General features: G+C 39.0%; 1 protein-coding gene across 3 annotated transcripts in view; it reads left to right on the top strand.

Annotated features, from left to right (window-relative positions):
* The window catches only part of LOC113090812 (protein tyrosine phosphatase type IVA 3-like), a 26348-nt gene extending 3907 nt beyond the window's left edge, over positions 1 to 22441 (top strand). Inside the window, exons 1-6 of one of the 3 annotated variants that reach the window (XM_026256419.1) lie at positions 11628 to 11646; positions 12810 to 13284; positions 13709 to 13801; positions 18355 to 18485; positions 20864 to 20938; positions 21300 to 22441. In XM_026256419.1, the coding sequence (XP_026112204.1) occupies positions 13180 to 13284; positions 13709 to 13801; positions 18355 to 18485; positions 20864 to 20938; positions 21300 to 21417 (522 nt within the window). In that variant the 5' untranslated portion in view covers positions 11628 to 11646; positions 12810 to 13179 and the 3' untranslated portion in view covers positions 21418 to 22441. Of the gene's footprint in view, positions 1 to 11627; positions 11647 to 11921; positions 12136 to 12809; positions 13285 to 13708; positions 13802 to 18354; positions 18486 to 20863; positions 20939 to 21299 lie in introns of those variants that run through there. The other 2 variants (XM_026256418.1, XM_026256417.1) reach the window with 2 other exon arrangements.
* The last annotated feature ends 2202 nt before the right edge of the window (positions 22442 to 24643 follow it).

Genomic DNA, 24643 nt, shown 5'->3' on the forward strand with positions numbered 1-24643 from the left:
GCAGAGTCACGCAAACTTACTGGGTCTGTGTGAATGTAGAACATGAGACAATGTGACGTCCTCATGGCAAACTAGTCTTGAAAGCAAACAATTAGAGAACAAGAGGAAAAAACAATAAGAGGAAGGCAGAGCAGTAAACTTTGTTTCAGGTGTTTCTGTTAACCTAGATGTCTAGTTGATGTTAAAGGGTTAAATCATCATAAATTACTCTTCTTGAAGTCATCCTAGGTGTGTATGACTTTTTCTTTCATACGTATCCAGTCAGAGTTATTTTACAAATTGTCTTTGATCTTTCAAGCCGTTTGACGCATCTCAGCAGGTGTTGCACTCCCATCGGTGTGCAATGCATTTTTGTAAGAAAAAAATCCATGTTCAAAATATAATAATCACTTCAATCTAGCTTGCACTCACTGTTGTAAACACAGCAGTTTCGGGGGAATGATGTATGAGGTCAGCATTGCGCATGCGCCTGTGAGTCTCGTGAAATCCAACGTTTGTTAACAGAAGCAAAGTTTCCTTATGTTAGCAAAGGAAAACCAGTCTCCTCTTGGCTTGTATCGAAATCCTCAAGCATTCTTCTTTACAAATCCTCGTTTTGTACTTCTAATTAGTGACCGCTGTTTTGTTTCCACACATTTTCTTCATTTTTATTTTCCTGAATGTCAAACGAAGCTCATTAGTCGATTGTTAAACAGTAAGATTAGAATGCCTTTTTTGTGTTTTAAGAGGCATGATATTCAAATGACCTTTGTTTTCTGCCGTCACATCTATGAACGTGTGCTTATTCGTACGATCAGATTGGCTGCATAGGAATATTTCATGAATCACACGTGAACTCTTGTTGTTGATTTGTGTGCACGGATCTGTGATCGTTTCTACGTTAAATTGATAAATTGAGTCAGGAAGTGAGTTTGTCTGACCGATTCAGTTGATGATATCACTTTTAGCCATGATGCTGCAGATTCAAGAAGTGGTTTTCCTTAATAGCGACTCTGGAGGAAACACTGGTGGTTTCCATCTCCTGCTGCTGATTAGTGCATTATTTATGGACTGAGGTGCAGTAAGTGAAGTATTTAGTTAACACACTCCACATATCAGATATCAAACCTTAATCTGGATTTGTAGAGCTTCAGACTGACTCTTGACTTCATGAATCCATTGTTCCACACATTTGGTTTAGTAACCAAGATGCCAGTTCTCATGACAGCCCCTGACTCTCACATCAAATGCATAACCGTGCAGATGTCTCGAGAGACCCGTCTGGTTCAGGCTCGTTAGGGTGATGAGATGGAGAGGGAATTAATAGTTCATCATCTAAAGATGAATCTTTCTGAACTCCAGTGTGTTTACCATTAGTGGTCAAAACAGCAATCTTGATATCAGTTCACCAGCACTCTCTTGTGTCCTATAATCGCTAGAATTTGATTTTCAGTCTCAATGGAAGAAAGAAATATACTCAGGAAAACCATTCTGAATCGAGGGCAGATGTGAAAGAGGATGTATAGAAAAACATCAGCCTGCATCGTTGGATCACAAGGATTCAAAAGTAAAAATGAATCGCACTGTTCCAGTTTCTGGATCATACTTTGTGTTCATGAACTGCCTGCCCCACAGACTTTTTCATACTGTGCATAAAAATTAAAAGAGTGCCTGACTTGTATGTTTTTGTCATTTCAGGCAAAAACATACAAGTCAGATAGACTGGCTACTTAATATATATATAAATCCCACATTACTTAAAAAGCCTGGGGTCTCGATGGGAAGTTACTCAACATTGAACGTAACCAGTGGTTTTGATTGTACTTGAAATACAGACGAAAGCAGTCACTCTGCACGAATAAATTCACCTCCCAATGCCGTATTGCTTTTTTACAGTGGCTTATTGTTCTCATCCCATGAAGTGGTTGTAATAGAAATGCTTTTAATTAATCCAGTGGAGGGCCATGGGTGGCTGCCCGAGCTTGCTGTGACGCAGGCCTGGGATTTAATCACGAGAATACAGGGTGGGAAAAGAGGGAAAACTCATTCCCCCCATGTCAGGCTGTAGAAACAGCCAACACTTTTACAAATAATTCACAAATAATGCTATTAATTTAACATTTCAAAATAGACCCTGGGCGGCTTTTATGAATCCCAAACAATAATGTAAAATGTGAGGTCCATGCTTAGTTTATGTGTGCAACATTTTGTATGATAAATACTTTATTCTATCCCAGTTATTGTGCTGAGTGTTTGGGGTGCTGAGTGTCATTAGGGGTGCACTATTTGTGCTGCAGACTAGGGCTGCACGATGTGTTGTTTAAGCATCGATATCGCGATGTACAAATCCACGATAGTCACATCGCAGGATGTGCGATGTAGGCTGTCGTAGTTGATCCGTTATTCATTTACTGTATGGGCCAGAGAGCGCGAGCGCACGGCCACCTACACACTAGATGCGTGGCGCAAGCGTCTCAGCTGCGTGGCGTGTCCGTTTTTAATTCGGCTCCCATGTTAACAGGTTAGAGCTTGCAGACTGCCTGCATGAGACGCACGCGGAACGGCGCGGAAAACACGTGCATGCTAGAAATAGACCTGACGCCTATTTATATTGCACCTGTCACCGGCCTGAGAGAGAGAGCGCGCGCGCAAAGCCCCGGCTGCACGCTCAATGTCTTCAAACAACACGAGCGCTGTCTTGCTCTCTCTCCCTCGCGCATATTAATCAATTGACACGATGGTGTCGATGTTTAAATCATTTAAAATGAGAATGTAAGTTTGCTCACCCCATTTTTGTTTGTAAGAATATTTTTTTTATTTCATATCGCAATATATATCGCAGAAAAATGAAATATCGCAATGTAAATTTTTCCCAATATCGTGCAGCCCTACTGCAGACATAAATAATAAGATAGTGTTTTATAGTCACAAAGGCTGGATTTATTTGATAAAAAATACAGGAAAAAAAAAACATAATATTATGATCTATTATTACTATTTAAAATAACTGTTTTCTATTTTAATATATTTTAAAATGTAATTTATTCCGGTGATCAAAGCTGAATTTTCATGATCATTCCAGTCTTCAGTGTCACATGATTCTTAACAAATCATTCTAATATAGATTTGCTGATTTGCTGCTCAAGAAACATTTCTGATTATTATCAACGTTGAAACTGTGATAACGTTTTTCAGGAACCTTAGATGAATAGACGTAAAGAATTAATCTGATATGGAAACCTTTTGTGAAATTATGAATGCCTTTACTGTCACTTTTGATCATTTTAATGCTTCATTGCTGAATAAAAGTATTATTTCAGTTTTTTTTTTTTTATTTACTTTTTGGCTCATTATCCCTAAACCTTTAAACAGTAGGGTATTTTTGCCTAGCAAACAATAAAATGTTCCACAATCATTTTAATCTGGTTTCTGATTATACATTTCTATCTACTAAGATGAATTCAGAGATAGGCTTGACGCGATAGTTGATAAATCAATTAATCGCACAATAAAAAAAAATGAGCTTGATAATTTTTTTTCGGCCGCGATAACTTTTTTCAATTTTTATTACAAAAAATGTAACATGATGGGGGGTAAGTTTGGAGTGTAGCCTGTGGACAGCCTGCGGTAGAAAACACCCTCTCCGATGGCACAGATGTCCCGGGAATAAAGAGATAACGTCTCACTAGTGTGACCACTTTTGGGAAGCCCCTTTCATTTGCTTGTGGATGTTGGCGTCTCATGTGATATTGCATTGTACTTGCACTAACGTTACTGCTTTATTTTAACTCCGCGTCGCATGTTTTTCTAGTAACTTTGTTGCCGTTTATCTCGATATGTGCCTACTTTTCGCTCGCTTCATTTGGCTTGCTCAGCTAAATATGTCTGTAGTCATGTAGTTGCGTGTGTCAACGCGCCCAGTGAGTTCACAAACACACACAAACTGTACGCACTGTTTTCTCCTTTCCAAAGCACTTGGGCTCTGCGCTCCTGAGGCGTGTCGTTGCTAAGCATCCATCAGCTGCGATCTCCGTTACAACAAGGAACTTTCAGTAATGGATTTCCACCACCGAAAAACCCTTGCTGTAACTCTTATACAAGATTTATTTTTGCAATCAACTTTAGCAGTGGACCCAATTTTTAAAAACAACGGGCAATTTCACCCCGAAGGAAGCTGATTGAGTTGGTTCTTTTCACATGACCCGGTGCGCTTGCATCATTCTGAAAAGCTGAGATTTTTTTAACTAGATGTGGTGCGGACGCGCCTGGAAAAAAAAGAGCGCCTCGCACTGAGTCTCTTCCATTATGAGTGCGCATACCGCATTTGAAATAATGAACTTGAGTGCCCAAAAGACGCGATATGTGAACGGCCCCTTCATCGGTCAAAATGTTTACTTTCGGTTAACGGTTAAATGGTCAATATGCGCATCCCTAACTGGCATATAAACATAATATAACATACAAGATTTATTAATTTGAAGCCACACAAAGTCAACATGTTGGTATTTCTTTGTCTGAATCTACCATAAAATAAAATAAGTTTATTGATCTTTGAAAAGGTGTACCTGCGTTAATACGCCATTATCATTATATTAGTTGAAACTGGTCTAAGAACGACAATATTATAATCGTTTATTACGATAATTTCTTGGACAATTTATCGTCCAGCAAAATTTGTTATCATGACAGCGCTATTCAGAGAGATAAAAAAAAAAAACACACAATTGAATGTTAATGTCAAATTCAGGTAGTAAATTGTAAGGCCTGCACCACATGATTTGATGCGCGCAGTAGTCTCCTCTCCTTCAGGAAGATTTAGTATTTGTGATGTGGCCAAATGAACAGACTTCCCAGACTCCCTTCCCCTCTCTCATAGCGGATTCTGGGTCACTAACTGAACACAGACGTTATCGTGATGGAGAGTCCAGAGTCCTTTCCTTCAGTTTTTACATTTTTTTAAATTATTTTTTTATCATTTAGGTTGTTGATGGTGCAGCTGCATTTCTCAGACAGGAAACCCTCTGACATCAGCGTAAGGTTTGCGTGGTGTTTGAAAACTCACAGCTGAAGACAGGGAATGTCCCATGAAAAAAAAAAAAAAAAAAAACAGCATCCAAAATATCTTTAGATAATGCATTCTGCCTTTCTTGCTCTCTTTTAAACCGCTACAACTACTTGTTAATCAGACTTTGATAATGCAGGTGTATGAGTGTTCATTCATTGACACAGGGCCATGCTGTTCTCTTGTTGACCAGTGTTGATTGCACACCGAAGTGTGTGTGTTTCATTAATACTTGCGAGACGGGATGAGGGATTTCCTGTGTTGTGATCCCCTTCCCTGCTCTTCCAAATTTGAGCAGTCCTGACCTTTCAGAGTTCTGTGAGAATTGGGATTCCTGCTTTCAGACAGACCTCCAGACCAGACCGCTGGTGGTCTCCTAGGGGTTTACAGGAAGACCATATTGTCCAGCTTCTTGTGGAAGACGAAGCCCAGGGGATTGTGGAGGCTGGTTTAATGTGAAAATTATACTGATTTAAAGAACTCAGAAATTGTACGGTCCTATGAAATCCATTTTTATGCCCAAAATTCAGTGTTTTCCTTTTTTTCTTTTTTCTGGATTCCATTTAAATGGTTGCTTTAAATGTTCATCATCAAAATATATATATATAGATATAATTTATATTATAAATATAGTTAACAAATTATATGAATTAAACTTGTGATCAAATGAAAGTACAACAAAACATAGCATTTTTATTTTTGTTGCCTTTTTTTGTCAACGTGTTGCAAATTTTTGCCAAATTGGCTCCAAATTTTTTTTCATTTTCATTTTGCCTTTCCACATTATGCTTCACATTCAGTTTAAATGACCGCATTCTGCCCATGTTGTACGTTAAAATGTTTGTTGATGAGTTTTATAGTTGCATTAATTGTAATTGAGACACGATAAAAAAGACACATTTTGACGACAGTAAACCAGTTTTAATTAAAAGGAGTATGTTGGATATCGATCCACTTGAGATGAAAGATCTGAAAACCAGTGAACCGCTTTGCTAGCAGTTCAATTGTCTCACTTCAACACGTTCTAGTTCGTGTTTGAGATTAATCTCCTGATGTTGTTTTTATTGAATACAAATGCCATTTCAGTCAAAACAAACTAGACTTAAATGAATATGACATGGTGAAATGCTAAGTACATTTAAAAAAAAAACAATTTCATCCAAACTATCACTAAAACATGAAAATGGTATAAAAATGAACACTCATTTCTCAATTCAAAAAGAAGTTGAGTGGTTTGTAAAGCAGACCCAGCTTGCTCACAGCAGATGTTTGCAGGATGTTACCTGCAGTTCTTAACTTGTCGATTGCTTAAATAACGCGCCTCTTCATAAGGAAACCACTCGCCTATCTCATACACGTGTTGTTCTGCTCAAAGGCACCTGGAGTTTGCTGGCCTCTTCCTGTTTTTTCTGTATGTGGGCCCACCCGACATCTTCAGCTGCATTTAAAGACTGTTAGCAGCGAGAAAAGAACCACGAGATGCATCTGAATGAGTCTGTGTCCTTACAGCAGGAAAAAGGCCAGGAGTGATATCTGAAAAAAAAAAAAACTGGCCCAGGTCAATACAACTCCTGATCTTCTGAAGTACTTTGTGCTTCTTTACTTTCTCAGGGATTGCTAGAAAATATTGTAAACATGATGATGATGATTATTATTATTATTATTAATAAATCCATTTATTATTATTTTTTTAAAGCACAATTTTTCGGCTAACTTTTCACCACTGGAAGTCTCATTTTCCAAACAGTAACAAAGATGAAGCTTGTTGACACTATGAAAAAGAATGGAACGATGAGAGATGTCATTTTCACCATCTGCTTAAGTTCATCCACTTAAAACTGTATAGTCTAACCACAAGAAGGACCATTTAAATAACTTAAACAGCTCTTGTAATTCCCAAGTAATAAGAACTATTAAAAAAATACTTCACATTTCAACTTCTGGAATGCCTTTCCCCGTTGACTTCTATTGAACTGAGCCAAAAGAGCTCAATTGTCAATGCTGAAAATGACACACTGTGTTATGTCCGTTAAATGAGCAACCCTGGTTGGGTTTAGAGGTGAAAGGTCAATTTAGGCAGGTTCAGTCAGATTGTGGAGTGTGATCTTGTAGCTGACATAATGCAATGTAAACCAATAATCCTCGAGACTAATGTAGTGTGTGATATACAGTGCTGTATAGTGGCTCTGAAGTGAAGTGAAGGGGCCTCCTGCTTTCATGGTGCCGCAATCATGACAACTCGCACGTAGCTGAACAAATTCCTCCCGTTGTGATCCATGCATCTGAGATTATTGGAGAGCAAGCACTATCCCTGTGGGAGGCACATAGCTCTTTATAGAGGTGCAGATTTGCCCCTAAGGGCCCATCAGTGGCTGTGGCACAAGTACACAGTATTCCCTCCAAATCTCATTTGTTTATCACAGTGGATGGAGCTTATGAAGTTATGCCGCTATGGAGCTCCAATAGATACGATGACTTTAAATCCACAATGTTTTCCAATTTTCTGGATTTTGTTTTTAATGGTTTAATAAAGTGTTAATAATCAATAGGACGTTTAATCGGTTGAATTAATACAAATAACAATTTATAAAAAAGTTGAACAATAATAGTATTTTTTTTTTTCTCCAAAGTTCTGTGGTGTTGGTTTTTACTTCAAATTAATTATCAAACCCATCAAATGAAGGCATAAAACTTCAACAATTTCGTTTTCCTTTCAAATTTAATCAAATGGTAAATGAACCTTCATTTTTGGAGACCAATATAGCTTTCCTAGGTTTTTTCAAACAGTTTTCTTAAATCTTTTTTCAAATAATTTTATTTTGATGAGTTACCATGAAGACCTTTCAGTTCCTATGTGTAGCTGACAATAGTTTTCTCAAGTTAAATGATGAAATAACTCTTAGATAAGCTCTAATTCATTTGAAAATGTCAAGTTCATGGCAAATGCTGAGAGCACCACAAGTCTCATACGGTACTTGAGTATTTTTAGGAGATGAAACTGCACTGTGCATAAAGACAGAGAACATACAGACTTTATATTTCAGTAGTAGTCATTTGTTTAATATATCACTATTTGATCAAGTGTTCAGTCCTACTTTTGATTTATTCACCTAAATTATGCCAAATTCCATGACATTCAGTGTAATACTGCAAGTACATGATTTCATTTGTGTTTCTGCATTGTGAAAACCAATTTTAGTAGCTGACACCAATACCACTGACATTTTATGATTCTTGATACCAGTTTCAATAGCACAGCAAAAACGAATGCACAAATAAACAGTCATGGACGCTTCAGTAAGTTAGCTTGTGGGTTTTTGTTCTGATCTCATGTTTCCTGGTTAACTTCATCTTGTGCTTTCCACCACAACAACTTCATGTTGCCGTTTTTTCCAGATCAACAGCCCAATGAATCCATAATTACAGATTTTCCATAGCTCTGGATAGGGGTTGGTCTCTCAAACAAAGTTCACTGAGCTAAACTGAGTTGGAAACAAACCCCCACCCGCTGTTATCTCATATCCACTGGCCCAGTCCAGTCAGGGCTAAATGCATCAGAAAACAGCTGCCAGGCCTATTTATAACACGCAGGTGACACGCAGCACATGGGCCAGTCACATCATCACTCAGAGCTGTTTGTGAGACGCTATTAACCTGGCTTGCATGTCTACAGAATCAGACCTCAGGCTTGTCTCTTTCTAGTGCCACTGAAGTGGTGCATATACAGAGACACTGTTTTTCTAGAAAGGCACTGTGAAAAGTTGATTTATGGCTTGCATGCTATTTCCAGGAAAGCCATATGAAAGTTTGCTTGAGGAACAGAAATTTAAGTTGTTATTGACTGAGAATCTTCCACTTCGCCACAGCTCTCATTCTTGCTTTCATTTATTTAAAGATAAGGTAGACGATTTCAGAGATGCTAGCAATAGCAAGCGAGCTTTGAAAGCATAAGATCTCACCTCCCAAGCCATGCATCCCGTGTCTCACAACATCCTTTACGCCTGTATGGGAACTGGTTGCTTGAATAAGTACAGTGTTTTCTTTACTCAATAAACACTGTCTATATTGGCAAAGGTTTTTTTGTGTTTGAAGAACAGAATCTGAGTCTGTTATTTGCCTTATAAATATAGCCAGTATAGTACTGTTTTAAATTTACTGAGCATAGCGCTTCACCTTCATATTGTGTGATTTTGTCCAAATGTATTCAACAACAAGAAAAACTGAGCACCTGTACAACAACACTAACACACCTGTGAGTTGATGCGATGCACTGACTGCCTTAGTTGCGGATGCAAAACGGCTAACTTCCTGTTGTATTTAGGACTTATTTTTGTAGATATTGTGACATTACATGTATCAACTGAATTTCGTATACATGCGTGAAACCTTGAAATTTTATCGAGACATTTTGCCACATACAGTTCTGAAACCCATTTCAGATGGAAAGTTTGGCCCCTTCTGACACTAATGTATAAATGCATAATCAGAATATCACACATGAATTGACATGCCATGTCAAAAAGATCATATTTATGAGCTGAACGCACGTGAACGACCACAAAGATGAAATGATGACTGGGAAAATCTTCTTTAAGTCCAGAGTTTCAGAGTTAGTGGCATATCACTGAGAAAATATTGGTGACACAATAGTTGCGGTATCTGTGTTGATGGTAAATTTATTGAAAGTAATACAATTATTTAATTTTTAGTTGCATGTACAGAATACAATAGAATTTTACAATTATGATAGAAAATAACAATTCAATTTACAGCACCTTTATAAATTGAATAAAAACTAAAAGCAAAAACATACTGATGCACATTATTTCTCGTTCTTGTAGATGAAGTTTGCAGATAAATTCATTTAATTCCTTTTGAAGAAAAGATACATCGCCATTTCCTCCAAACAAATAATTTGAATCTGTCCAACAAATTTCCCAACTCGTAAATATGAATTTAGGAGCAAGGCACCATATGATATTTGTGAAGTAAAAAAAAAAAAAATGCAACCAAATTTGTTATTAGATCTCATTATACTTGTCAGGATGTTGTGCTCTCAGAACATAAATTAAACCAGTCATATTAAAGTTGTTTGGCAACAAGCTGCCTCTCGATATTTCAACCAAACAATCTTTGCATTTTCGCTACTTTTGCAATATAATATGCATTGGCACTGCTAACATGTTTGTCTTGTAACTTATCTACATTGTATGCACAAAATAGATGTGGACACAAACAAAACACTAAAGAAACTCTTAATTAAAAGTGATTGGTTCGGTTAATAGTTTCAGTAGATGGTTGTTGTTGTTTTGCTTCAATCTAATATTTTTGGTTGTCAGAATTTTGGTGCATTGCTATTATTTTGCTATGAAGTTGTTTAATATTTCTCCTATCCTACGGAATATTTCTCCAATTATCCTACTGAATATCTTTGATAGTGTCCATATATTGCTAAAAAAAACGTGTCCGATCTTGTCTGGAGGACATGACCGAGCCTAATTAACAGGACTTGTATAAGACCATATGATTTATTCTTGCGGTCACCTAACTCCTATTTCTCAAGTCGTCAAGTACGCATATAACCTTCAGGAAGTCGGCATGTCTACAACCTGACATTCAGAAGAGGCCATTTTTTGGCACAGTCCAGACACTTAGAGACTCAATATAGCCACTCGACCTGCTGCAAGATTCTTCTGAAGGACCAGTTTGTGTAACATGGAAAATCATGACACCTGTTTATGTGTACAAAGGAATATCGAAGTAGTTGTTGAGTGCTGTTTTTTCTTATGGGTCACCAGCTTGACCGTGGACCATGGCTAAAGTGCCCTAATGTTTCTATGATCTGTTTCCAGCCCATATCACCTCTTCTAAGTGGCTTTTCATTACTTTTCCCATCCTTGTTTTTCTGTAGAAATGTCCCAGAAGCACAAAGCTGCACTGAAAATTCCCAGCACAAATTATGGCGACCATACGTCCTCTTTTTCCCGGACACGTCCTGGCCAGGATTTCTGTATTGCCTGGATGACCTGGATGTTTTAGGCAATATAGAAATCCTGGCCTGATCGTGTCCAGGAAAAAGTTCTCACATGGTAACCCTAGCTCAAATATTTAACCAGTATTTATTGGACAAGAGCTAGTAATTGGCCCATGAAGACAAGCGCTGCACTGTTATGTTTACCCTCAGCGCTGTAGTTCATGCTAATGCTACAGGTTTAGCAGTAAATCTCACGCTGGTGTTGCTGTTCTTACCTCGGCAGGAATTGTTTACAAATCTCCACGAGTCTGTCTGTGTATCAGTGAATGCGTGAGACCCTTGTGTGCTGTTGACATAGCACAGAATCACCCAATTAACCTTCCTCGGCACGAAGTTAACGAGTACAGCCCCTCAGGGCCAGACCCCCGGTGGACCTGCTGACAGAAGTGTTCTTCTCATGTTTGTTTTACATGCTGGTCTTTGTTCAACAGCTTATTGCTCCACACTATCGTACATCAAGGGTACATATTACTACTCTGAGGTACTAAAATGCATGCTTCAGGGGTAGAGGAGATACAAAGATGTCCCTTTAAGGGAACTGTCCTGGTATCAAGCTGTTGTGCCCCTAAAGGTACAGTTGTTAACTTTTTTTTTTCTTTTTCTGACAGTGCAGAAAACATTAAATATCGTGAAAATCCAATTTAGATCAACCCTCACAGCCTTGATTTTGTTCTTCGGTGAAGTTGTTCAAAAGTTGGCTTATATTAACTAGTTTGTACTTTACTTAAAAGTAATGTGTGGTATAAATGACACAGTGAAATGTGAAACAGTATGCAGTTTATGTTTCATTCCAAAATATGGTCACTCAAGGACTCTTATAATTAGTGGCATCGTGACGCTGGCTGTATGGATGAGAGACTCGCCTTCTGTCAACACCTTTAACTGCTGAAGATACTCGTGTAGGACCCTACAGTCGCAGATCAGCGGGGAGCGTTCAGGGAATCGCTAGAGCTCATGAGAGCAGCATTCATACATCAGAATCTCAGCTTTCACCTGTGTGTCTGAGCCAGAATGGACTTTAATCCGTAATGCAAAAAATATTACTTAGAGACATAGCCGGGTAAGTCACAGACTTTTTGATCAGAAATGCTGGAATCAAGTGAGATTTTTTTTTTTAATCTTTCAGTTTGTCATTTTAAAGTACCTTTTGTTGAACTTTCACTGCTTGAAAACATCTGAATGATTGCTTGATGAACATTTATAGCTAAAAATGTAATAAAACATTTAAACGAGCAGTGCATGTGCAAAAAAAGTGAAGTTTAAAATAAATTTGGAAAACTAAATTAGAAGGTTTTATGAAGTTCGTGACAGCACTTGAAAAAGCAAATGCATGAAAACATGCGGTAACTCTTTACAGTTGTTCATGTAAACTAAAGTAGTTAACTAATGTTAACGAACAATCCTTATTGTAAAGTGTTACCAAAAATGCAGAGTCTTGGATAAAAAAAGAAAAGGCCTGGGAAACGTACTTACTCTTGTTTCTGCTTTCTGTAAAGCCTCATGCCCCTATCAGCCTCTGTATTACGCAATGTTTTGATTGCATGTGGTGAGTGGGATTGTGTGGGTGGGTTCGGGGACACTGCATGAAATCTGCGGTCACACACTCACAGTTAATGTGAGCCACGCTGTGTGCGTCATGTTTGTCTTCAACAGACTGCCCTGCTTCTGCATACCAGTTGATTTTAGAGAAGAAAACTCAAAACTCATCTCTTTTTCTGATTCTTTTTCCAACAGCTCTGTCTTTGGGTAGTGGCTTTGTCCATGGCGTTCTTGCAGAGGACTGGAGACTACTGCCACGCTCAACATCTACACGTCTAAACCCGGGAAGAAAACCGACCTGCGCCGATCCCTGGATGCACAGAGACGCTCTTCCTTCTGCTGCCTCCTATTGTCCTGCCACCCAAAACGCCTCACAAATCTAATGGGGTGATCTTACCTCTCTGGCTACAGTAAGCCATTAGAGAGAGGATACAGGATATTGGGGACTTTGAACATTGAGGAGTCTTGCAGTGTTTTATTCACCAAGAAAGTTCAGAGACTTGAGCAAAACCGTGAAGAGCATCCATTCGGTGAATTTGTTGGTAAACCATTTGGAGGAAGCACCATGGCTCGGATGAACCGGCCGGCTCCTGTGGAGGTGTGCTATAAGAACATGAGGTTCTTAATCACACACAACCCAACAAACTCCACTTTGAGCAGCTTCATAGAGGTGAGAATTTGTACACCGTCGTCTAGCCCCAACACTTTACCCCGTCTGTTTTCTTCCACCTTTTCACTTGAACGCACGCTCTTTTAGTAGCATGTCCCATCTCGGCTCACATGGTCTATCTCAAGACAACTCCGCCATCACATGGCCCACTCATTCTTATCTTGCTGGGGAAGTGTGCATGAACCGTAGAGGCTCTAATGATAATAGCCCATCCACAAAGCCTCATGGAAACCCATCCCAGTGCTTCGTCACATCGCAGGGATGAGGGACGGAGCATGTTCATGAGCAGCTTACCTAACTTCCCCACTATTAAAATGATTGTGTTTGTATTATAATATGATGAAATCATGTCAGAATATGGTGATTGTCGGTCTTGTTTTTATTTTTTTTAATCGCCTGTCTTTCTGTTCCCATCATGCTTTAGGATCTTAAGAAGTATGGTGCCACAACTGTGGTCAGAGTTTGTGAGATAACCTACGACAAAACTCCACTGGAGAAGGATGGGATCACAGTCGTGGTGAGTGCACATCTTCTTCATGTACTGTCAGCCGGAAACTACTCCCAAAAAAAGCATTCCAGTTATAATATAAAACAAAATCATTAAAACAAGATAAAGTTACTCACCCTCATGTTGTTCCAAACCTGTATTATTTTGAAGAATGTTGGTAACCAAAGAGTTGATGGTAGCCATTGATTTCCATAGTAATTTGTACATACTATGGAAGCCAATGGGTACCATCAACTGTTTGATTATTAACATCAAAATATCTTCATATCCTATGCATTGTTCCTTCTCATGTAAAATGTTATAATTTGAACTATTTTAAGCTATTTTACATGTCAAAAAAGACAAAAAAGTTCATTACTTACTTGATAATCTATAAATATAAAACATTAATTCAGTATGAAATAAATTCGTCAAACCACTGAGTGATATGAATGACATGAAACTAGGACTAATATTTTGAAAATGGAAGCTTAAAATTTAGTGGTCATCATACAAAAATATTTGACCCCAAAATGCCACCATCATCCAATCAGAATAAACAATAATCCAATAAGCTGTGTAAATAAATCATGTTGATTTGACATTTAAAGGGCCAGACGGTGAAAACAATGGAGAGGTAGGAGCTTCTGGTGCCGTAACTTTGGCAGTTACTGAACTTTTTCTGTGTTAGAAGTGCAAAGTGAAACCGCTCCTCACAGACCCCCGTGTGCTGGCTCTCTCTCTTTAACACACACACATACACACACTATAGTCATTATAGAGAGCGTTCTCTTCCAAGCAGCCACACATGCTTCTTATTACCAACATCAACATTTCACTGTTGCTATGGTAGCTGCAGAGCCTGGTTTCTCCGTGTGGCCTCCGATCGGTCCCCACCCACCTTCCCCCACCACCCAACCTTTCTTTTATACTTTTCCTCTTGACTTTCTCACAGCAAGCCTGAAAGAAAAGAGAAACCAGGGCGAACAGTTGCATAAGTCCTATCTTTAATACCTTGAGTGGATATGAAGGACACGTTGGCTGCTTTGACGCACCATTTGCCAAACCCAATAATTCACACAAATATGGCGGAGAGGTTGGCTGGATGCAGTGAATAAGAATTCTGTTACAAGACATGTGCAAAATAGTGCAACCCATTGGATGTCAGTTACTTGCGTTGGTGTTGATCGCCATCTGAAACATATGCTTGTTCATGTCCGCAGCTTCCTGGTGGGCTCATGCAATTTCAGTCATGTGGCGCACGAGTTGCTGAGAAACCCCAGTAGGAACAATCAGTAGTGTTGTTCGCCTCGTATATTTGTGAGCACCTGCAATAAGGGAGTAAAGTCTGTGCCATTCTGCACCCTTCCAACTCAGACCGGCTGCACCGAGATCTGCGATACTGCAGGTTTGAGCAAGTGACCCTAATTCCCAAAGTAGGCCAGGGCTGTTTACCCAACGAGCATTACAAAGCGGCCCTCCATCAACTCCTGAAAGGTTTCTGTGGCGTGTTTGCCCGGGAAATCAATAGGGTGGATTGGAGGGAAGTGGAGGAAGCATTTGCGGCGCGTCATTCATGCTTCAAAGGCTTTTCTGTACAGCCAGCCTCCTAGAGGCCTCTCCGGTCTGACTTGTTTACTTGAAAAGATTCACACCTGCTAGTGTTGAACATCCCGTCCCTAGGGCTGTAGTGTGACTGCATATCACTCGCTGGTCCCGTGTGATAAGCGTTATTTTGAGGCCTTTGAATGGTGACTTATGTGTATGTACTGTGAGAAAGCTCTTTATAATTAAGGCCTGGCCTGCCAAGCCGCTCTGGATCACATGAGTGTGTTTGTGTGGGCACCTGTGCCTGTGAAGACATGCCAGTTTGCGTGCTGGTCTACACGAGCCACACGAGCCTCTGCAGCTGAACCACATCAAAGTCCCTCAGCAGCGGTGTAGGCGGGCAAATGGGAAAAGAGGGCTTGAATTTTCCGGATGTCCTGTGAAGCATGGTGAATCGCCTCTCAACTTGAGGTCACGAGAGCACAGGAAAGCCACACATGTTTGCTAAATTTATGCAACACGTATGCTAAATTTATGCAACAGGAATGCTCAATTTATGCCATGTTCCACATGCCTCTCCTTTGCCTGACACAGAAGCATGTACGGCTTTTACTAACCACCTGAACACGGACAGGGATTGATAGACCATAAGATGTACATCACCACTTTTGTGGAAATTAAGGGTTAATAGCAGTGTCTGAAAGTCCTTAGCTTCATACACCATTTAGCGTTGATCTCAGATTATGTAGGGCATTGGTTCCCATTCTTTGTTCTGGAGTGTGTTTCCCAAAAGCATCGTTAACCAACTCTGCTCGCAAGTTCCGTCACATTTGAATAGATATCTCTCCTGTCCCTGAGAAATTAGGAGTGAGGTGCAGAGGCACTTCCTTCAGCCTGAGGTTTTTGGTGTGAAAGGGCACTTATGGTTGCCAAAAATATAACTTTGGGATTTTTTGTTATAAAAAATATATATATATAATAATAAGCAAGCCGCTGCTGCCCAGGTGACGCAAAAGTAATGCAATGCATTACTTTCGACAAAAAGTAACAAGTAATGCAAGTTAGTATTTTTAATGGAGTGCAATATTGTAATGCATTACTTTTAAAAGTAACTTTCCCCAGCACTGATGGTGATTTCCAAAACATTAGTTCTAATGAACATTCACAAACCGCTTCGCAAAGTTGTGTGGTTGGAAATATTCTTGACCTTGACCAACAACTTTGTTAATATTAGTGTTAGTATGGTTTTAATGTTGTTAGTATAACTTTGAGTTTGTCGATAATGAAGCCACAATTTTTTTAAGAGTTTGCATATACAAATGTACTTTTGTATGTGGGGGAACCACAGTCTATGATGAAAGATTGAATCAACCATCTGTAAATACATCAAAACACATGGAGAACCAAAAAAGCTAAGTTTTCCTCAAATTCCATTTTTATTAATAATGGCTATAATCTGTCATTAATTCGATCTCAGACGGATTCATTAGCATTAAGTTATTACTCAAATTCATGACGATGTCATTAACAATAGTTCTATATTGTTAAACCAACATGGTTTGAACAGCAGATGTGAAGAAAAGTCTAGAAAAGTCTAGAATTGCCCAACAATGCAACGTATGGTTGTACATAAGCAGCCAGTTACATCATCGTATGGAAAATGCACCCCTGGAAGGTTATTTCTGAATGCTACTCACTAACCCACAACTGTTGCTGGTCTATGCTTCTTCAGCACCTTCACCATCTGGATCGCCCACTTTTACAAAGAAGAACCAAGTGTAGAAACATTTGGAAAAAGCTAGTAGATCTCCCTTAGACTTTGAGACCTTGATCCCAACCTGTATTTTGACATTTAAGTAGCATTTAAGAAGTGTTTGCATTGCATGCAACTTCTCACCGGGGTTTTTTTTGTTTTTTTTCACACAGGTGTCCTATCAGAGTAAACAAAGTTGTGTTTCATCATAATTAAAGGGTTACCCCACCCCAAAATGAAAATTTGTCATTAATCACTTACCTCCATTTTGTTCCAAACCTGTGAACGCTTTGTTCGTCTTCGGAACACAATTCACAATATTTTGGATGAAAACCAGGAGGCTTGTGACTGTCCCATTTACATTGATTAATGAAAAAAAAATCATTTTGGAGTGGAGTATCCCTTTAACTTGGAACATTTATACACAGATGTTGGACAATAACGAACTGTTGCAATAAATTATTTTGCAATATATTTAGCTTTAAAAGTGTTGGTACAACCTGTTTCACCTGGTTTGATATTTAGTTGTATAATGCAATAACATTCATAGATTTAAGTGTGGTTATCATTTGTCTAAAAACTTTTAGACTCCAACTTTATTTTATTTTATTTTTTTTGCTTTTGGCTCCTTAAAGGGTCATCCACAATAACAGTGATTTGTAGTGGCTGGAGGTCATATTTTGTCAATGTCACCAAATTGAGGCAACATTATACTTATACTTATTACTAATAAATCTGAACAGTTTATCTACGCAAATGAGCAGCAGATCAACTACCAATGGGATTGCAGACAGTGGAGCTCACTTGATTTGCTTTATGATGCAATGTTTTGATACGCACTTGAAATTGAACCATGAAATTTCAACAACAAAATCAAAATGTCATGCCGGAGTGTACGTGTGTTGGCTGTGTTGCCAGTGTGATCAAGTCCAAAGTAATAGGTTGTTTCGAAATCAAAGCTCGTCTTTCAGTGTAAATAGAGGATAGTTCACCCCAAAATAACAATTGTGTCATCATTTACTCACCCTTGTGTTGTTCCAAACTCAAAAGAAGATATTTTGAAGAATGCTCGTAACCAATCAGTTACTGGTTGTCATTGACTTCCATAGGAGTTTTCCCTCAGTGGCTACCAACAGTCTTATGTTTTTAAGTCTTCGGCAGAAGAAAAAGTAATAGGTGTGAAACAATACGAGGGTGTGCAAAAGAAGACAGGAATCATTTTTGGGTGTACTGTCCCTTTAATGTGCTGATGTGAAGGTGTAACTTGTTATTCTCTCCCCAGGACTGGCCATTTGACGATGGCGCTCCGCCTCCCTCTAAGGTCGTGGAGGACTGGCTGAGTCTCCTGAAGAGACGTTTCATAGAAGAGCCTGGATGCTGCGTGGCTGTGCACTGCGTGGCCGGCTTAGGGAGGTCAGTAAATGAGCTTACAGAAACAGAATCACATTGCTCTCAAGATTTAAACATCTCTTTAACTAGCTGGCTAGCTGGTTTTTACTCAGCCCTGGGATCTCTGGGGTAAATGGGTTCATTTCTTGTCTGGTGGCCCATAAGTAAGCCCACCTCTTGTGCCCTGTTCGAGACCTTAATCTGGAAAAGAATGCGTTCTATAGAACATTATGCACTTCTGGCCTCCCAGGAGACACTTCTCCTCTATTAACTGTGGATGAAGTTGATCGTCCCCTATGGACTGAAACCGTACTGCGTACATAGAAAGCGAAGAGGTATCTCTTCAGAGGCTTTAAACTGGCCAGAGCGCTCTGCCAAAATCAACAGTCCCCGAAGTGCACTCACTCTGCTGCAGTAAGAGGCATCGGGTGAGGGCCGAAGACAAAACAGGAAGTTGCTTTTTACGAGCATTTGTTATTACTGTCCTCCTCAAACGCGTGCTCTTTCCATGACCTTTATGCCAGACTGTCTATCCCACATGACTGGGCTACATGTGAGGTATACCTTGTGGTCGTATTTCCTTCCATCCCGTGATTGATACACGAATGGAAACTCATTTAGCTGTTTTTGTTTTTTAACATTGAAAAAAATTCAGTGGGTACAACTTCGTGGTAACGACAAGGACAATAAAATCAAGCAATATTGCACACCTCAATGTACTATTTCAGTTCTAAATATGGAACAGTCTGTCTCATAAGGAGCTCCTACGAAAGATGTATTTATGCTTTCTGTTGGCGCACATGCAGTGAAACAAAACACCCCAAACGACGGCTGTAAAACCGAGTGTGACGTCCAGAGGAGGAGGAGGTACTCTGGCCCCACTGCTCTCATCTTTAGGGCGGTAAAACTCGTCTCTGACGCACTTCATCCACTTCCAAAGGGAATCGGGCTCGACTGTTGAAAGAGTGCCAGTGTTTTTTTGGCCTGACTCGTTTATTTTCATCTGATTCAGATGGCAACACTGTTTAGAGCTGGAGTTATGCTGTAAGATTTGAGGGTCTTTACTGTGCAGCGTATGTTTGAAAGGGAAGCTTTGAGGGTTAATTGTTCAAATTTGCTCTGCTGTCAAATTGGACATGAGTGATCCCTCAGTTGTGGCTTGTTAAGGAAAGGTGCTGTTACTTTAGGAAGAGAACAGAATTAAGATTTTCCATTTGGCGAGTGATGAAGTGGAAGGAAAGCTCTCATGGAATTTAAACGTGGAGTTATATGCAGAGAACAGAATATAGTAGCGATTCTAAGGTGGGCTCTTAATGTGACTTGGGCCACTACAGTTGTTTTTCACCACTCACCTTTTCTGGAATATTTTTTTTATTTTTTTTACCTTGAATAAATTGTAAAACATTAATTATTGTATGATGAATTAGCTCATCGCAATGCCTCTTTCCACTCGTTTGAGAGCGAGAATGTGGCATTGCTCCATTAATAAGATTTTCACTGTACAGCTATCAAGATCTGTCTTAGATTATGGAACAATTGAGCTTTTCTTGTGAGCCAATCAAATTATGTGTGTGTTAGGGTTGCCAAGTTTGATACCAAGTTTGATACCTTTTTATTAAATATGGACTACAATTCATATTAATAAAGTGTTTCTTCAAATATTAATACATATTAAAAGTATAATACATGTATTTTATTTAAATTTGAAATGATTCAAGTATTCCTTTGTACTTACCTCATGTCTCATTCAGCAGTGAGAGAACATTACTGTACCAAGCACATAATATTACAATTATAAAGCCTTTCATTCTCGCTCGGTCTGCAATATTGCAATGGATTGCGCTAATGACACATGTCCACAGAGGTATGCAAATACATACATTGACTGGCAGGTTGGACAGCCTATCGTAGCCCTCGGGCCGAGGGATATGATTGGAAGAATATTAGCGGGATGTGAGTCCAGCATAACAAAAATGTTTTTGAACCAAATGACCTACTCTGCCTTTAATAGGAAAATACTTGAAAGCTGCATGACGTTGTTTTAATTGTTTGTTAATATTTGTATTCATATTGAACGCCACAAACATAAGCCAACAGACTTAAAACAATGGCATGTAGCTGTCAGGTGTTTTTTTATTAAGTAAACTTGCATGTAATAGACAAATGACATAATTAAGTACACAGTCCTTGAAATTCAGCAATATCAAGTATTTTAGTAAAGTGGAAAAAAAGTGCTATCAAATGCAAAATATATATACAAAAAACACAAGAGTGCAATAAGTACAAAAAACAGCTATTTTGAGATGGCTAGTGAACGTGTCTAACAGTGATCTCTCACACACACATACATGTTCAGGTCAGTGTCACACCTCTCTCAGTATATGTGTTGTTTTCTTCTGCAGAGCTCCAGTGCTTGTGGCCGTGGCGCTGATTGAAAGTGGGATGAAGTACGAAGATGCCATCCAGTTCATCAGACAGTGCGTACATCTCTCTCTTGACTTCTTTCAAGAACCACAGACCTTGAGCTCTCGACGTCAACTGCTACATTCATACGAGTGGATCTTAAACGCTAGTTCTCAGTCACTTGCCAGAGTGCCTTTCTATAGCAAGGCCAAGCTGAACGCTCTCATCACGCAAAAGCTTCTCAACTGAACCTTTAAGCCCCGCCCCTTGTTTACAGTTATATTTTCAGGGCTATTTTCAGTCCAGCGTGGGCTGGAATGAAACGTGAGATCGCAAGCCATTTTAATCTGCCGTGTTTCTTGAAAGAAATCGTTCAGTTGGAATCTGATGAATGTAAGTCAACATGCTAATGCTCATTTGTTTGTGCGTCCTCAGGAAGCGACGGGGTGCAATAAACAGCAAGCAGCTGATGTATCTAGAGAAATACCGGCCCAAACAGAGACTGCGCTACAAACACCCGCACATTTTCAAGAACAAGTGCTGCATCATGTGACTGCCGTTCTGAACCCAGCTGAACCTGGCGGACTGGGCCACAACTGATGCACTTTGCTGATTTGTTATTAAAATATGAACTGATTCGGTCTGGATGAAAATCCCACTGGTGCCTAAAATCCTCACTCCTCGCTCTGACTGCGGTGTGGATACTGCCATGGCTTTTCAGAGGACTAAACGGCTACGTATCTCCGAGATCCGGCGAAGGCGACCTCTGACCTTTGACCCTGCACCAGGACTGACACCCTAACCATGCCTCAAATGATCGTGATTGTCTGAAAGAGCCAGACGGTGTGATAATGTGAATCGTGGACAAAATCTACTCTCTTTCTCACGCTCTCTACTGCTTTTTCTTTCTACCGCTTTCCTGCTCTCCCCGATTTTTAGACAACTTTAAAGTTTTCAGCACAGATCTTTTTACTGGTGACCTTTTCCATGATGCTTGTGTTTTGTGTGCAAACGACGGTTTAATTGGACTAATGATGAAGGGCTCATGTGAATCTTGCTATTTCTATTTGGATGTGTGCCCGACACTAAATGGTTTCTGAAGGCTACATGAAGGCGGATGAATTTAACAACAGAAATGCTTATGCGTGTTAATGTGCTTAAACTTGAGCCTTGTGTTTGCTGAAATAGTTTGAACGTGTACAGACTGTCTACAATGCTTTTCCATTCAGGTCAACAGAGATCAGATGGTGAAAAAAATGGCCCTATATAAATGATTTATGAGACGAGACTGGTTTAAAGTTGTTTTTGTCTGTTTTTTTTAAGAACACACCTCCAGCTGCATAATACAAATAAAGGCTGTTGCAATCATGAATCAGGATTGTTGCTGTTTTGTCATGTGGTGACCTCAATGTGCAACAAGTTGACTCTTTAAATCAAAATATTGCCATAGTGCCCTCTGCCGGGAAAAACTCAAATTGTTCTTGATCAGAGATGACAAACTTCTTATTGTGAATGGGCAAAAATGAACCTTTTGTCTGTAGACTGAAGGTAAAAGAATAGACTATATTTCATTAACATTTTATTTGTCTAAATTGTATTATTTGTTTTGTCTACCATGCTATGGAAAATTTTAAAGTATTTATATATATATATCGTTTACAGGTGAAATTTAAATGAATGAAATTTTATTTTGGAAAGCTCAATCCAGCTGCTGGAGGTGGTTTTCTTGAGCTTTGATGGCAGTTATGAATGATGGATCATTCATGCTTACATGAAGAAGTTTGTCAGCGTCCTCCATGCATTTCTTCATGTACTGCTCCTAAATGTCGCTTAAGCCTGCAGATCATATTTGCAAGTCTCGTGCTTGCCAGATTTCTGAAGGGATGGCTTTACATGAATCTGAATCTGAGCGAGAGCAAAAGATCTGATAAGGGGAAGGATGATGGAAGCTACGAGGAGATGAACTCAGAGCCATTGTCTCTTCAAATGATGTCCATTTTCTCTCCATTGGCTCCGTGGCTGATGATCCGTGCGTTTTCCTGCATGATGGAGCACCATGGCACAAAGCAAGAGTGATAAAGAAGTGGCTCGAAGATCATTACATTGATATTTTGGATCTGTGGCCAGGCAACTTCCAGGATCTCAAACACAGAGAACCTGTGGTCAGTCTTCAGAAGATGAGTGGACAAACAGAAGCCCACAAAGTGTGATCAACTCTGAGAAATAAAAATGCATTTCAGAGCGAATTGCGGATATTATGAAGAACAAGGGTCAACATTGTAAATACTTACTCTCATTTATTTCTTATTATTTGCAATAAAAGCCTTTTACAACTTATATGCTTATCATTGTTTTTCAGTATACCGTAGAAACAGAAGAAAAATAAGCTACAAATACTGAAGCAGCAAACTTCGCAAAACACAAAATGTATGTCCCTGCCAAAACTTTTGGCCATGACTGTATGTAGTTATGAGTAAATGATGAAGGTTTACTAGAGTACAACACTGCTCTCTGATGGTCAAACACAAATATACATTTCATCGAATCTTTTAAAACAACCCCAAAGCGCTTCACATAACAGCTAAAACAATAACTGATACGTCCAGACTTTATGAACATGTATTTGCAGTTAATTTTAGAATAGTATTTTTCTATGCATTTGGCATTTTCTACAAAATTATTTCGTAATTTCTGAATTAAAACAGTAGCTGGTCCTCACTGACTTTGATAGCGAGGGGAAAATACCTTAATGTCAGTTGGGACCAGCGACTGTTTGGTTACTTACATTCTTCAATATAACTTATATGTTCAACAGAAGACAGAAACTCATTCAGGTTTAAAACAAGTTGAGAGTAAGTAAACGATGACAGAGTGTTCAATTTTGGGTGATCTTTCTATTTAATATTAACAAACAAACAAACAAACAATACACAAAGAGAAAAGAATCCATCACTGCTCTTGACTGAAGAATTAATTTGCTATAATTGTATTATTGACGTATATTCAATTAACTTCTTGAATGCTACTGCTAAAAACACCTACTGTACCTGAAAAATAAAGCACTGTTTTTTTTATTTGGATATTATTTGTAGTTATAATGTGTATCTTGTTCTCATTTTTTTACTAACAAAGATAAAATAATAACACGTCTTTTATTTTCGCCACTTTGGCCTAAATGTATTGTCTTTTTTAATTTTATATTTTGTTATATTGTAATGCTTTTTTTTTAAATTAGGGAAATTATTTTAGCTGTACTGCTCAGACAACTGGCAAAATAGTAAAACCAACACGACAAAGAATCGTAATAAAATAATGAACTGTGGTATGATATTTTTTACCACCTCTAGCTGTAAGTAATAAATAATAAAAACGCAGTCCAAGTGGAGTGACCAGGACTGTGTTCAAACATGGCATCTCTATTGCCAAAGGTTGTTGGTTGCTTTTAGCAGGTCTTCCAGCCTCGCTATAGCAGGTTTAGCAGGCTGATTTTAGAGCAGGTTTGACCATTTCTTTAGCTAGTCAGGCTGGGAGAACAGTTGACACACCAGCTAAATTCATCTTGGTCAGGCTGGGAGACCTGCTAGACTATCTCAATCCAGATCGGTGCAGTTTAAACCAGCTAAACTATCTAAACTGCATAGACTGGTTTTGGCTGGGACTTTATTTATTTTTTCTCCAGTGTGGCTAGAATGCAAAGCTATCATAGTCATCTGGATACCTCAGAAAAAATATTACGGTATTGTTTTAAAACCATGGTATTACTATTGTGCCATGTTCAT

The sequence above is a fragment of the Carassius auratus genome, unplaced genomic scaffold (genome assembly GCF_003368295.1).
Source record: "Carassius auratus strain Wakin unplaced genomic scaffold, ASM336829v1 scaf_tig00214021, whole genome shotgun sequence".
Taxonomy (NCBI): domain Eukaryota; kingdom Metazoa; phylum Chordata; class Actinopteri; order Cypriniformes; family Cyprinidae; genus Carassius; species Carassius auratus.